Source organism: Dryobates pubescens, chromosome 28 (genome assembly GCF_014839835.1).
Source record: "Dryobates pubescens isolate bDryPub1 chromosome 28, bDryPub1.pri, whole genome shotgun sequence".
NCBI classification, from domain to species: Eukaryota; Metazoa; Chordata; class Aves; order Piciformes; family Picidae; genus Dryobates; species Dryobates pubescens.
The window spans coordinates 1962100-1977880 of record NC_071639.1 but is presented as its reverse complement, the minus strand read 5'-3'; the positions used below and the strand labels follow the sequence as shown (position 1 = coordinate 1977880).

General features: G+C 56.2%; 1 protein-coding gene across 1 annotated transcript in view; it reads right to left on the bottom strand.

Moving 5' to 3' along the window:
• SAMD3 (sterile alpha motif domain containing 3) overlaps positions 1–15781 on the bottom strand; it is a 41412-nt gene that overhangs the window by 19574 nt on the left and 6057 nt on the right. Inside the window, exons 3-5 of the mRNA XM_054173978.1 lie at positions 15478–15588; positions 8804–8989; positions 7733–7817 (exon numbers count right to left, since the gene is read on the bottom strand). Of these exons, the coding sequence (XP_054029953.1) occupies positions 7733–7817; positions 8804–8989; positions 15478–15588 (382 nt within the window). The remainder of the gene's footprint in view (positions 1–7732; positions 7818–8803; positions 8990–15477; positions 15589–15781) is intronic.

Here is a 15781-nt window from a genome sequence, read left to right as displayed (position 1 = left end):
TCTGGAGACCCTCTAGTCCAAAGCCCCCTGCTAAAACAGGTTCATTGAGAACAGCTCGCACAGGATTGTGTCTAGGTAGGTTTTGGATCTCTCCAGAGAAGGAGAAGGAAACTTGAGTCCTGTGTCCAGTTCTGGGCTCCTCAGCTCAAGAAGGACATTGAGAGACTTGAAGGTGTCCAGAGAAGGGCAAGGAGGCTGGGGAGGGGTCTGGAGCACAGCCCTGGGAGGAGAGGCTGAGGGAGCTGGGGTTGCTTAGCCTGCAGAAGAGGAGGCTCAGGGGAGACCTTCTTGCTCTCTGCAACTCCCTGAAGGGAGGTTGTAGCCAGGTGGGGGTTGGGCTCTTCTCCCAGGCACTCAGCAGCAGAACAAGAGGACACAGTCTCAAGCTGTGCCAGGGGAGGTTTAGGCTGGAGGTGAGGAAGAAATTCTTCCCAGCAAGAGAGATTGGCCACTGGGATGTGCTGCCCAGGGAGGTGGTGAAGTCCCCATCCCTGGAGGTGTTTAGGAAGAGCCTGGATGAGGCCCTTGGTGCCATGGTTTAGTTGATTAGATGGTGCTGGGTGAGAGGTTGGACTTGATGATCTCAAAGGTCTTTTCCAATCTGGTTAATTCTATCCCATCCTATCCCATCCTATCCCATCCTATCCCATCCTATCCCATCCTATCCTATCCTATCCTATCCTATCCTATCCTATCTGATCCTATCCTATTCCATTCTATTCTATTCCATCCCATTCCATCCCATTCCATCCCATTCCATTCCATTCCATTCCATCCTATTCCATCCCATCCCACTCCCTCTCTCTGTTCTCTTCTGCTCATCTCCAAAACACCATCCATGACCATTTTGGGTTTCACTCCTTTAGAGAAGAATAGCTCCTGACAAGGTGTTGTTAGGTGATCACTTCCAAGCACCTTTCCCCCCTCCCAGAAAGGCTCATCTTGCAATGGGCTGGCCAAAGTAACTTCACTCCAAGTCCTCCATAGCCCTCTTAAATGAGCTTTGGCTTCAGTATGGAATGATCTACTGGAGAGAGCTAGGAGGATGCTGAAGGGACTGGAGGAGAGCCTGGTGAGGAGAGGCTGACAGCTCTGGGGATGCTTAGTCTGGAGAGGAGAAGGCTGAGAGGGATCTGATCAATGTCTATCAATAGCTGAGGGCTGGGGGTCAGGAGGGAGGGGACAGGGACAGGCTCTGCTCAGGTTCACCCTAGGACAGGACAAGAGGCAGTGGATGGAAATGGCAGCACAGGAGCTTCCACCTGAACATGAGGAGGAACTTCTTCCCTGTGAGGCTCCCAGAGCCCTGGAGCAGGCTGCCCAGAGAGGTTGTGGAGTCTCCTGCTCTGGAGCCTTCCCAGCCCTGTCTGGATGTGTTCCTGTGTGAACTGTGCTGGATTCTCTGCTCCTGCTCTGGCAGGGGGTTGGACTGGAAGGTCTCCAGAGGCCCCTTCCAGCCCCTGGCACCCTGTGGTGCTGTGATTTTATTAGTATTGTTATGATTTAGAATTTCAGAGGGTTCTTTCTCCTCCCTGCTTCTAGAGTGACCTAGGAAATAACCTTATTTAAAGGCACTGGTGCAGAGGGGAGGAAGGGGGGGGAGGAAGAGGGGGAGGAAGGGGGGGAGGAGGGGGGAAGAGGGGGAAAAGAGGGGGGAAGAGGGGGAAAAGAGAGGGGAAGAGGGGGAAAAGAGGGGGGAAGAGGGGGAAAAGAGGGGGGAAGGGGAAGGGGAAGGGGAAGGGGAGGGGAGGGGAGGGGAGGGGGAGGGGAGGGAAAGGGGAAGGGGGAAGAGGGAAGGGGGAAGAGGAGGGAAGGGGAGGGAAGGGGAGGGAAGGGGAGGGAAGGGGAGGGAAGGGGAGGGAAGGGGAGGGAAGGGGAGGGAAGGGGAGGGAAGGGGAGGGGGAAGGGGAGGGGAAAGGGAAGGGGAAAGGGAAGGGGAAAGGGAAGGGGAAAGGGAAGGGGAAAGGGAAGGGGGAAGGGAAGGGGAAAGGGAAGGGGAAAGGGAAGGGGAAAGGGAAGGGGAAAGGGAAGGGGAAAGGGAAGGGGAAAGGGAAGGGGAAGGGGAAGGGGAAAGGGAAGGGGGAAGGGGAAAGGGGAAAGGGGAAAGGGGGAAGGGGGAAGGGGGAAGGGGGAAAGGAAGGGGAAGGGGAAGGGGAAGGGGAAGGGGGAAGGGGAAGGGGGAAGGGGAAGGGGAAGGGGGAAGGGGGAAGGGGGAAGGGGGAAGGGGGAAGGGGAAGGGGGAAGGGGGAAGGGGGAAGGGGGAAGGGGGAAGGGGGAAGGGGGAAGGGGAAGGGGGAAGGGGGAAGGGGGAAGGGGGAAGGGAAAGGCAAGGCTACACACCGTTGCTGTTTTAGCTAAGCCTGTGTTTCCCCCAGGGGAAGATGCAGGCCTGCTGGGTAGCCAATTTGTTTATTCCAAGCACCTGAATCCCCTCTTGCTGCCAGCCCTGTGCTTAGCAGCCATGCATATGCTGTAGGGGCTGTTTTGAGCCTTTGCTGCTGTCCCCCACAGCTCTCTCAGACCAAGAATAAAGGAGTATTTATAGCTTTGCTGCTCTTGAAGGAGGAACAGACTGTCTGACAGGAGGGCCAATAAAAATAGTCACTCATTCTCACCCCCTGCTCCAAGCTTCACTAGCCAGCCAGACAGGCAGACAGGCAGGCAGACCCCTTTGGGGGATTTCCCCCTGCCTCCAGCAGAGGAGAGGGTCTCAGGAGTGTCAGCCCAGCAGCACTGCCAGCTGCTGATTCCAGCAGCTCCCTCACTCACTCGTGGTGGTTCTCTTCCAGAGATGCTTTCCAGTAAGGATGAGACAAGCCCCCAAAGCAAAGCCTCTGCCCCATATCACAGTATCACTAAGGTTGGAAGGGACCCCAAGGGTCATCAAGTCCAACCTGTCCCAACAGACCTCACAACTAGACCATGGCACCAAGTGCCACATCCAATCCCCTCTTGAACACCTCCAGGGATGGGGACTCCACCACCTCCCTGGGCAGCACATTCCAGTGGCCAATCTCTCTTGCTGGGAAGAACTTTCTCCTCACCTTCAACCTAAACCTCCCCTGGCACAGCTTGAGACTGTGTCCTCTTGTTCTGCTGCTGGCTGCCTGGGAGAAGAGACCAACCCCCACCTGGCTACAACCACCTTTCAGGTAGTTGTAGAGGGCAATGAGGTCACCTCTGATCCTTCTCTTCTGCAGGCTAAGCAACCCCAGCTCCCTCAGCCTCTCCTCACAGGGCTGTGCTCCAGACCCCTCCCCAGCCTCCTTGCCCTTCTCTGGACACCTTCAAGTGTCTCGATGTCCTTCCTAAACTGAGGAGCCCAGAACTGGACACAGGACTCCAGGTGTGGCCTAAGCAGTGCTGAGCACAGGGCACAAGGACTTCCCTGCTCCTGCTGGCCACACTCCTCCTTATGCAGGCCAGGATGCCCTTGGCCTTCTTGGCCACCTGGGCACACTGCTGGCTCATGTTTAGGCAGCTGTCAATCAGCACCCCCAGGTCCCTCTCTGTGCCTGGCTGCTCTCAGCCACTCTGCCCCCAGCCTGTAGCTCTGCCTGGGGTTGCTGTGGCCAAAGTGCAGCCCCTGGCACTTGGACTTGTTGAATGCCATCCTGTTGGCCTCTGCCCATCTGTCCAGTCGGTCAAGGTCCCTCTGCAGAGCCCTTCTGCCCTCTAACTGACCAACATCTGTTCCCAACTTGGTGTCATCTGCAAACTTGCTGATGACTGACTCAACCCCCTCATCCAGATCATCAATGAAGATGTTAAAGAGCACAGGGCCCAGCACTGATCCCTGGGGCACACCACTGGTGCCTGGCTGCCAGCTGGCTGTGGCACCATTCACCACCACTAGAGAGTGGGCTCAGCCTCCAGCCAGTTCCTAACCCAGCTCAGAGAGCTGCTGTCCAAGCCAGGGGCTGACAGCTTGGCCAGGAGCTTGCTGTGGGGGATGGTGGCAAAGGCTTTGCTGCAGTCCAGGCAGACTCCATCCACAGCCTGCCCCACAGCCACCAGGCAGTCCCCTGGGCATGGAAGGAGATCAGGCTGGAGAGGCAGGACCTGCCCTGCCTGAATCCCTGCTGGCTGGGCCTGAGCCCTTGGCCATCCCTCAGGTGCAGTTATTGCCCCCAGGATAATCTGCTCCATCACTTTCCCTGGCACTGAGCTCAGGCTGCCAGGCCTGGAGTTTCCAGGTTCCTCCATCTGTCCCTTCTTGTGGATGGGCACCACCTTGGCCAGTTTCAGTCACCTGGGACCTCTCCACACAACCTCTGTCAGCAGCAGTTCTGGGATCCATCTGGGAGGCAGTGAGCCCTGTCCCCAGAGAAAGGAGGCACAAGTGCACAGCCCACAGCCCTGCTCAAACCACAGCCCTTGGAAAACCTCTCTTTCCAAACCAGGTTGTCAAAGGCTGTGAAAAGGCCTTCAGCCCCTCCCAGAAGGTCAGCCTGGCTGCCCTGCACAAAGCTTGAGGAATCAGAGGATCACAGAATGGGCTGGGCTGGAAGGCACCTCCAAGGCTCATCCAGTCCATCCCCCTGCACTCAGCAGGGACATCCCCCACTGGATCAGGTTGCCCAGAGCCCTGGCCAGCCTCACCTTGAAGATCTCCAGGGATGGGGCCTCAACCACCTCCCTGGGAAGCCTTAGCATTCTACATCAGGTTTCCCACAGCCCTGGCCAGCCTGATCTTGACTTTCTCCAGGCACAGGGCCCCAGCCACCTCCCTGGGAAGCCTCAGCATCACCCAGGACCCCATCCAGGGACCCCCAGTGGGGCACTCAGAGAGGAATCCCTGCTGACAGCAAGGGTGAGCTGTCACTGTCTGATCCTTCTGCTCCCTCCCTCCATGCCAGGATGTGTTTGTTTCCTTTAGTCCCTTCCCTCCTGCAATGCCTGGGCTCAGGGGGACAACTCAAACAGCCAGCCCTTGATCCTCCTTTGCTTTTAAACTCTGAGAATCCTTTTGCTTGCTGCCCTGGCTGGACAGGACATAGCCCTTCACATGCATTGGAAGCTAACAATCTTCACTGAGCCTCACACACTTTAACCAGATGCTAAAGCAGCCTCACAAGGCAGAGCAGTGATGTGAAGCCAAAGGCTGAGGGCACAGCTGTTGTGTTCTGGGTCACAAGGCTGGAGAGGATGTAGTCCACATTTCACCCAGCTGCTTCCACTGCTTTTTCTCACAGCCCCACTGAGGTCCCAGCCAGTGTTTGCCAACAGCTGCTTCTTCCAAAGCAAAGTGAAGCCTGGATCCCCAGCACAGGCTCAGGGATTCCTGGAATGGCTTGGGTTGGAAGGGACCTTCAAGATCAGCCAGTTCCAACCCCCCTGCCATGGACAGGGACACCTCCCACCAGCCCAGGTTAAAGACCTCATCCAGCCTGGCCTTCAACACCTCCAGGGAGGAAACATCCACAGCCTCCCTGGGCAGCCTGTGCCAGTGTCTCACCACCCTCAGGAGGGTCAGCAGGGACATCCCCAACCAGATCAGGTTGCCCAGGACCTCATTAAGTCTTACCATGAATATCTCCAGGGATGGAGCTCCAACCACCTCCCTGGGCAACCTGTGCCAGGGTTCCACCACCCTCACGGTGCAGAACTTGTTCCTCACAGCCAATCTAAACCTACTCTGCTCTCCTCCTCCATTGTCACTCATCCTGTCCCTGCAGGCCTTTGCAAACAGTCTCTCTGCATCCTTCCTGGAGCCCCCTTCAGGTCCTGGCAGGCTGCTCTTAGGTCTCCCTGGAGCCTTCTCCTCTCCAGGCTGAACACCCCCAGCTCCCTCAGCCTGGCCTCACAGCAGAGCTGCTCCAACCCCCTGAGCGTTCTCATGGCCTCCTCTGGACCCTCTCCATCAGGTCCCTGTCCTTCCTGGGGACAGGCCTGTCCCTGGGCACCACTCAGCAGAGCCTGGCCCCAGCCTCTTGCCCACCAGGGGCTCTTTAGCTCTTGCTGAGCATTGCTGAGCTGCCCTCTGGGGCTGCTCTTCTGCAGGCTCTCAGCCCCAGGGCTCTCAGCCTTTGCTGCTCCCAGAGCTGCTCCAGGCCCCCCAGCAGCTCTGCAGCCTGCCCTGGATTCTCTCCAGCAGTTCCCTGCCTCTGGAACTGGGGAGCCCAGAGCTGGACTCTGGATTGTAGCTGTAGCCTCAGTAGGGCAGAGAAGAGTGGGAGGAGAATCTCCCCCTCCCTGCTGCCCACACTCTTCAAGGCCCCATTCTCTTGCCCTCCACCCTTTAGCTCTTGGTGACAAATGTGAGCCAGTTTATCCCTGGCTGAGGTCTCAGCAGAGCAAAGTGGCAGAATCTCCTCTCTGGCTCTGCTGGCCACACATCTTCTGATGCAGCCCAGGCTGTGATCTGCCTTCTGTGCTGCAGTCTCACCCTGCCTGCTCCTGGCCAGCTTCTCCCCCACCAGCACCCCCAAGGCCTTTTCCTCAGGGCTGCTTTCCACCCCCTCCTCCCCCAGCCTGTTATTGATAGTGAGGATTGTGCTGGCCCAGGAGCAGAACCCTGCACTAATGATGGCACTCTCAGTCCTTGGGTTGGAAGGGACCCTTGAAGCTCATCCACTCCAACCCCCCTGCAGGCAGCAGGGGAGTAGTTGCCTCTCCAACTGTGTCCAACCCTCCAGCAGGTCAGGGAGGGGATTCTGCCCCTCTGCTCAGCTCTGGGGAGACCCCACCTGGAGTACTGCCTCCAGGTCTGGAGCCCCTATTGCAAGATGGATCTGGAGGTGCTGGAAGGTGTCCAGAGCAGGGCCAGGAGGAGGAGCAGAGGGCTGGAGCTGCTCTGCTGTGAGGACAGACTGAAGGAGTTGGGGCTGTTCAGTCTGGAGAAGAGAAGGCTCCCAGGAGACCTCATTGTGGCCTTCCAGTATCTGAAGGGGGCTCCAAGAAGGCTGGGGAGGGACTGCTCAGGATCTCAGGCAGTGATAGGACTGGGGAGAATGGAATGAAGCTGGAGGTGGGGAGATTCAGGCTGGAGGGGAGGAGGAAGTTCTTCCCCATGAGAGTGGTGAAGCCCTGGAATGGGTTGTCCAGGGAGGTGGTTGGGGCCCTGTCCCTGGAGGGCTGGAGCCCAGGCTGGATGAGGCTCTGGGCAGCCTGATCTAGTGTGGGGTGTCCCTGCCCATGGCAGGGGGGTTGGGACTGGATGATCCTTGTGGTCCCTTCCAACCCTGACTGATACTATGAAAAGCTGTGGAACTGATTCTGCTTATTGATTGCCCTGCTATGATCATACCTCCAACTAGGGCAGGCTGCCCAAGGGCCACATCAAGGCTGATCTTAAATGTCTCCAGGGACAGGGCTTCAACCACCTCCCTGAGCAACCTGTTCCAGTGGTTTACCACTCTCCTGATAAAGAACTTCTTCCTTGTGGCCAGCTTGAAGCTACCTGAGCTGAGCACTGAGCACACCTTCCACACTCACAGCAAACAGAGCAGTGGGAGGCTGTCAGGGCTGGCCAGAGGAGTTCTCCTGCTTGTGCTTTGCTTGTCCTGGGCAACCTGTGGCAGTCTTTCACCACCCTCCTTGGGAAGGATTTCCTCCTAGGAGACTGTGAGTTGCCAACTGTGTCCAAGAGAAGCTTCCAGCTCTGAACTGGACCAGTCTGCAAGAAAAGGATGTTGATTTCCTGTGGGCTAAGTTGTTGTCCTGTGATTGCTTTTGAAGGGGGGAGGGAAGTTATGGCTGTGTTTTCCCAGCTGGAATTGTCAACACTTACAAAGCCATTGCCATCTTCATCCAGGAATGGGTATGCCTGCAGCAGGGCACTGACCACCAGGTTGTACTGCTGGCTGTTTGGGTACCTGTGCAAACAGATCACAGAATCACCAAGGTTGGAAGAGACCTCAAAGCTCATCGAGTCCAAGCTGTCACCACAGGCCTCATGACTAAACCATGGCACCAAGTGCCACATCCAATCCCCTCTTGGACACCTCCAGGGGTGGTGGAGATGGAAATGAACTGTTGGTGTCCTGCACACTGTCAGGCACTGTCTGGAGTCTGCCCTGACTTACACTGAACTGACTGCAGTGATTCTCCCTTGGCTGAGCAAAGGGAATCACAGACTGTTAGAGGAAGGGACCTCCAGAGATCACCCAGTCCAACCCCCCTGCCAGGGCAGGATCACCCAGGGCAGGGCACACAGAACACATCCAGACAGGGGTGGAAAGGCTCCAGAGCAGGAGACTCCACAGCCTCTCTGGGCAGCCTGCTCCAGGGCTCCAGCACCCTCACAGCAAAGAAGTTTCTCCTCATGTTGAGGTGAAACCTTCAACAGAGAAGGTTGTACCTGGTGTTTCTTGTCCTATTGCTGTGCACCACCCAAAGGAGCTTGGCCCCCTCCACTTGATCCCCAGCCCTCAGCTATTGATAGACATTGATCAGATCCCTCTCAGCCTTCTCTTCTCCAGGCTAAACAGCCCCAGGGCTCTCAGCCTCTCCTCACAGGGGAGATGCTCAAGGCCCCAAATCATCCTCCTGGCTCTCCCTTGGACTCTCCAGCAGGTCTCTGTCTCTCTTGAACTGAGGAGTCCAGAACTGGACAGAGGATTGCAGCTGTGGTCTGAGCAGGGCAGAGCAGAGGGGGAGCAGAACCTCCCCAGCCCTGCTGGCCACACTTTGCTTGCTGCACCCCAGGATGCCAGCTTTAAGGGTTGCATGAAGTCTTCCTCCTGGCTTCATCACATTTCAGGCCCTCCAGTGCCAAGAGAATAGGTTTGCATCCAGCTCAGAGTCTACTTCTGCAGCCAACAGGTAGTTGCCCCATACAGATCTGATGCTGTTTACTCACAGGGATCCTTCCAGGTATTTTGTCATGTCTGCCTGTAAGAACTCAATGATCCTGATCCTCATGCTGTGCTCAGGGCATTTTTTCTCTGCCAGTAGGCACTTGACATCGTAAGGGAAGTCTGGCAAGGCGTAGGAGCTGGTCCACTGCAAGGTTCTGCATCTTGCAACAAATGACTTCAGATTTCTTCTGCAAAGAGAAAGGATTAGGTCATCACCATCCTGTCCTCCTCCTGCTGGAACACAGGCAAGGAGGAAAGGAAAACACAAGCCACAATTCACCACAAAGGAAAGCAACTGCTAGGGAAAGCTGAGCCCTGCACTCCTTGTTTCTGCACAGGACCACAGAGCTGTCAGGGTTGGAAGGGAGCTCAAGGAGCAGCCAGTTCCAACCCCCTGCCATGGGCAGGGACACCTCACACTGCAGCAGGTTGCTCACAGCCACCTCCAGCCTGGCTGCAAACACCTCCAGGCAGGAGGCTGCCACCACCTCCCTGGGCAACCTGTGCCAGGCTCTCACCACCCTCCTGGGCAACAACTTCTTCCTCACAGCCAAGCTCAATCTCCCCATTTCTAGTTCTGCTCCATCCCCCCCAGTCCTATCCCTCCCTGACACCCTCAAAAGTCCCTCCCCAGCTTTCTTGGAGCCCCCTGCAGATCCTGCAAGGCCACAATTAGGTCTCCTGGGAGCCTTCTCCTCTCCAGCCTGCACAGCCCCAACTCCCTCAGTCTGTGCTCACAGCAGAGCAGCTCCAGCCCTTTCTTGTAGCCCCCTGAAGATCCTGGAAGGGGAGGGGTCTGGAGCACAGCCCTGTGAGGAGAGGCTGAGGGAGCTGGGGTTGCTTAGCCTGCAGAAGAGGAGGCTCAGGGGAGACCTTCTTGCTCTCTCCAACTCCCTGAAGGGAGGCTGTAGCCAGGTGGGGGTTGGTCTCTTCTCCCAGGCAGCCAGCAGCAGAACAAGAGGACACAGTCTCAAGCTGTGCCAGGGGAGGTTTAGTCTGGAGGTGAGGAAGAAATTCTTCCCAGCAAGAGAGATTGGCCACTGGAATGTGCTGCCCAGGGAGGTGGTGGAGTCCCCATCCCCGGAGGTGTTTAAGAAGAGCCTGGATGAGGCCCTTGGTGCTGGGTGATAGGTTGGACTTAGTCTCTGAGGTCTTTTCCAACCTGGTTAATTCTATTCTATTTTCCATTCCATTCTATTCCATTCCATTCCATTCCACTCCACTCCACTCCATTCCACTCCATTCCATTCCATTCCACACAAGGTCTTGCCCAACCCCCCTGCAGTCAGCAGGGCTATGTCCAACTAGAGCAGGCTGCCCAGGGTCACATCAAGGCTGATCTTGAATGCCTGCAGGGACAGGGCCTCAACCACCCCCCTGGGCAGCCTGTTCCTGTGGTTTACCTCTCTCATAAAGAACTTCTTCCTTTTGACCAACTGAAATCTACCTGAGCTGAGCTCTGACCACAGCTTCCCCACTCACAGCAAACAGAGCTGTGGGAGGCTGTCAGGGCTGGCCAGAAGGATGTATTTTTATCAGTGCTATAAACAGAGGGATGCAGGCACCATCTGCAGTGTGCAGGTGGCACCAAGCTGAGTGCTGCTGTCCATGGGCCAGAGGGACAGGAGGGCATCTAGGGGGACCTGGGCAGGCTGCAGAGGTGGTGCCCAGGTGAACCTCATGAGGCTCAACAGGAGCAAGGGCAGGATCCTGCACCTGGGCTGGAGCAATCCTCACTGTCAGTACAGGCTGGGGGAGGAAAACAGCCCTGAGGAAAAGGCCTTGGGGGTGCTGGTGGGGGAGAAGCTGGCCAGGAGCAGGCAGGGTGAGCTTGCAGCACAGAAGGCCAAGGGCAGCCTGGGGCTGCATCCAGAGCGGTGTGACCAGAGATGGAGAGAGGGATCCTGCCCCTCTGCTCTGCTCTGGGGAGACCTCACCTGCAGGGCTGGGGCCAGTTCTGGAGCACTCAGCACAGGAAAGACCTGGAGCTGATGGAGAGGGTCCAGAGGAGGCCACGAGAATGCTCAGGGGGTTGGAGCAGCTCTGCTGTGAGGCCAGGCTGAGGGAGCTGGGGGTGTTCAGCATGGAGAGGAGAAGGCTCCAGGGAGACCTAAGAGCAGCCTGCCAGGACCTGAAGGAGGCTACAGGAAGGCTGCAGAGAGACTGTTTGCAAAGGCCTGCAGGGACAGGACCAGGGGCAATGGCTTCAAACTAGAGCAGAGCAGATTGAGATTGGATGTGAGGAACAAGTTCTGCACCAGGAGGGGGGGTGGAACACTGCAACAGGTTGCCCAGGGAGGTGGTTGAGGCCCCAGCCCTGGAGAGCTTCCAGGTGAGGCTGGAGAGGGCTGTGGGCAGCCTGATCTAGTTGGGGATGTCCCTGCTGAGTGCAGGGGGGTTGGGCTGGCTGAGCTTTGGAGCTGCCTTCCAGCCTGGCTCATTCTATGAATCTGTGATTCTATGATTAATTACATGTCTGGCACCTTCAGTGTGATGAATCCATCACTGCTCTCTGCCAGAATCTCCTTCCAGTCCTCGCTGGGACTTCACCAGCACCAACCCAAAGGTCTCACCCAGAGAAGCCTCTTCATCCCTCAGGGCTTTACACTTGTGGTCCCTCCAGCAGTCCTGCTGGTGGGCTGCCAACCATTGCCCAGGTGTGGCTGATTCTGGAGGTGCTCTTGATCTGCTGACTGCAGGGGGTTGCACTGGGTGAGCTTTGGAGCTCCCTTCCAGCCTGGACCATTCTATGACTCTGTGTTCTCCAGCTTGTGAGCATGAGCTTGCTCTGAGCACACTGCTTCAAGGCACTGAGGCAGTAGAATGGAATATAGAATAGAATAGAATAGAATAGAATAGAATAGAATAGAATAGAATAGAATTAACCAGATTGGAAGAGACCTTCAAGATCACCAAGTCCAACCCATCAACCAATCCAACACCACCTAATCAACTAACCCATGTCACCAAGCACCCCATCAAGTCTCCTCCTGAACACCTCCAGGGATGGGGACTCCACCACCTCCCTGGGCAGCACATTCCAATGGGCAATCACTCTCTCTATGTAGAACTTCTTCCTCACCTCCAGCCTAAACCTCCCCTGGCACAGCTTGAGGCTGTGTCTTCTTGTTCTGCTGCTGGCTGCCTGGGAGAAGAGCCCAACCCCCACCTGGCTACAACCTCCCTGCAGGGAGTTGCAGAGAGCAATGAGGTCTCCCCTGAGCCTCCTCTTCTGCAGGCTAAGCAACCCCAGCTCCCTCAGCCTCTCCTCACAGGGCTGTGCTCCAGACCCCTCCCCAGCCTCCTTGCCCTTCTCTGGACACCTTCAAGTCTCTCAATGTCCTTCTTGACCTGAGGAGCCCAGAACTGGACACAGGACTCAAGGTGTGGCCTAAGCAGTGCAGTGTCCAGGGGCAGAATGACCTCCCTGCTCCTGCTGGCCACACTCTTCCTGCTGCAGGCCAGGATGCCCTTGGCCCTTCTGGCTGCCTGGGCACACTGCAGGCTCATGTTCAGCCTACCATCGACCAGCACCCCCAGGTCCCTCTCTGCCTGGCTGCTCTCAGCCACTGTAAAGCTGTAAAGCAGTAAAGCTGTTGCACAGCACTCAGGAGCCAGAGGAGGCAGTTTCATAGCAGAGTGGATGTGCAACTGAAGCTGCCTCAGGGCATCTCTCCTGAAGGACAGCAGCTGGACTGTCATATTGGAAACAGGGGGCATGGGACGTGCTAGGGACATCATTTGATAAGCAAACAGCTCAAGGAAGGGCAGGCAGGATGTATGAAGCAGGCAGGGCAGTAAAAGGTTGGGTTCCCACAGCAGTCTCAAGCCTGGCAGCCTCTGTCTTAGCAACAAGATAAACACCAGGCTGGCAGCAGGCTGCTGCTGCTGACACAGGAGAGCAGGGAGAGGGGAAATGTATTTACTGAATCATCCCCTGCAGCTCTCTGGCTGTCCCCACAGAAGAGCCCCACTGCAAGATGGATCTGCCTGGGAGAGTCACAGTATTGCCTCTGCTGACTTGTGGAGCTGCTAGCAAAAGTTAGTCCAAGGGGGGAACCTCCAGAGCTCATCTGGTTAAACACAGGCACAGCCCCCAGGCAAGGGAAAGGGAATCACTGCTGCATCCACTCACTCTTTGTGTCTGAACAAGCTGTGATACTCACACAGTCACAGACTGTTGGGGGTTGGAAGGGACATCCAGAGATCATCCAGTCCAACCCCCTTCCAGAGCAGGGCACCCAGGGCAGGGCACACAGAACACATCCAGGTGGGGCTGGAAAGGCTCCAGAGCAGGAGACTCCACAACCTCTCTGGGCAGCCTGCTCCAGGGCACAGCAGCCTCACACCAAAGAAGTTTCTCCTCAGGTTGAGGTGGAACCTCTTGGGTTCCAGTTTGTGTCCATTGCCTCTTGTCCTATCCCAGGACACCACTGCCCAGAGCCTGGCCCCTGCTTCTTGACATCCACCCCTCAGATATTGATCAGATCTTCTCTCAGCCTTCTCTTCTCCAGGCTCAACAGCCCCAGGGCTCTCAGCCCTTCCTCCTCACACAGCTGTTCCAGGCCCTTCAGCATCAAACCCAACCTCCTGGGTTCCAGTTTGTGTCCATTGCTCCTTGTGCTATCCCAGGACACCAATGCAAAGAGCCTGACCCCTGCTTCTTGACCCCCAGCCCTCAGATATTGATAGATATTGATCAGATCCCTCTCAGCCTTCTCTTTCCCAGGCTCAACAGCCCCAGGGCTCTCAGCCTTTCCTCCTCACACAGCTGTTCCAGGTCCTTCAGCATCAAAACCAACCAACCAAATCCATCTTGTGGTCCCTTCCAACCCTGACTGATTCTATGATCTTGCCTCCAGTTTTGAGAGAGACTCATTGATCATTCTGATCACCCCCCAAACAGGTCAGAGAGTCACAGAATGGTTTGGGTTGGAAGGGATATTCAAGACCATCCAGTTCCAACCCCCTGCCATGGGCAGGGACACCTCCCACCAGCCACAGCTTGCTCAAAGCCTCATCCAGCCTGGCCTTGAACACCTCCAGGCAGGGGACAGCCACAGCCTCCCTGGGCAGCCTGTGCCAGTGTCTCACCACCCTCACTGCAAAGACTTTCTTCCTCACTTCCAGTCTCAATTCTTCCTCATCTGCAGTCTCAGTCTCTCCTCTCCCAGCTCTCAGCACATTTACCTTCCCAAGTGCTCCATTTGAGATGCCTGAAGCAGACAGTTCTGCCCTGTGATCATTAATTCACCAAACTGCCATTGCAAACACAGCTGTAAACAGCAGCAATGGCAGCAGCACCCAAACCAAAACCAGCCAAGGGGATCCCAAAGGAAAATGAGGCAGACAAGGACAAATCTGCAGTGTGCATCAGTTAGCACATGAGGCAGGGAGCGTGGGCTGAGGTTGGAAGGCAGGAAAAACACTGTTGGACTGCAGCAGGCAGTCAGGTCCCAGGTTATAAACAGAGCTAGGTGCACCTCAGCCCCCCCTACCCAGCAGCACTTTTTATAGCAGAGAATCAGAGAACGGTTTGGGTTGAGCCCTCCAAGATCATCCACTCCAACCACCAACCCAACACCACCACTGCCACTACCCCCCAGCCCTCAGCACCACATCCATGCAGCTCTGAAACCCCTCCAGGGATGGGGACTGCAGCACCTCCCTGGGCAGCCTGGGACAGGGCCTGAGAGCCCTTGCTGGGGAGAGATTGTTCCTAATCTCCAACCTGAACCTCCCCTGGCACAGCTTGAGGCTGTTTCCTCTTCTCCTGGCACTTGTTGCATGAGAGACCAACCCCCACCTGGCTCCAACCTCTCTTGAGGTAGCTGTAGACAGTAATGAGGTCTCCCCTCAGCCTCCTCTTCTTCAGACCCTCAGGTCCCTCAGCTTCTCCTCCCCAGCCCTATTCACCTTGAGTCCTGTGTCCAGTTCTGGGCCCCTCAGGTCAAGAAGGACATTGAGAGACTTGAAGGTGTCCAGAGAAGGGCAAGGAGGCTGGGGAGGGGTCTGGAGCACAGCCCTGTGAGGAGAGGCTGAGGGAGCTGGGGTTGCTTAGCCTGCAGAAGAGGAGGTTCAGGGGAACCTGAACACAGTCCCCTGCATGGGGATGTGGCACCTGGGGACATGGTCTCATGGCCATGGTGGTGCTGGGTTGAGAGCTGGATTGGAGATCTCTTGCTCAGGGGAGACCTTCTTGCTCTCTCCAACTCCCTGAAGGGAGGTTGTAGCCAGGTGGGGGTTGGTCTCTTCTCCCAGGCAGCCAGCAGCAGAACAAGAGGACACAGTCTCCAGCTGTGCCAGGGGAGGTTTAGGCTGGAGGTGAGGAGAAAGTTCTTCCCAGCAAGAGACATTGGCCACTGGAATGTACTGCCCAGGGAGGTGGTGGAGTCCCCATCCCTGGAGGTGTTCAAGAGGGGATTGGATGTGGCACTTGGAGCCATGGTTTAGTTGTCAGGAGGTGTTGGGTGAGATGATCTCTGAGGTCTTTTCCAACCTTATTGATTCTATGATTCTGTTCTCCAGACCCTTCACCTGCTTGGTTGCTCTGGGTGTGCTCCAGTAGTGCAATGTGCTTCCTGGGCAGTGCTGTATTTAGCCTTAACAAAACACACTCCTGTTCATGCCGTGTTCAGAAGGGAAGGGAAGCTTAGTAAATGCAAGGGAAACTCACTTTTGCTTCAGCACTCTGTGATCAATTTGTCCTCCTTCATTTTCAGGTAAGCAGAGAGATTTTTTCTGTTCCACAGGGGCAGAGGAATGTAACAGTGGTGTGTCAGCAGCCCTGGAACCAAGCAAGGCAACATGGACCAGCAAAAGGAGAGAAAGAGAATGGGAAAAGGAAAAGAGAACAGAAGGAAAAGGAAAGGAAAAGGAAAGGGGAAAGGAAAGGGGAAAGGAAAGGGGAAAGGAAAGGGGAAAGGAAAGGGGAAAGGAAAGGGGAAAGGAAAGGGGAAAGGAAAGGGAAAAGGAAAGGG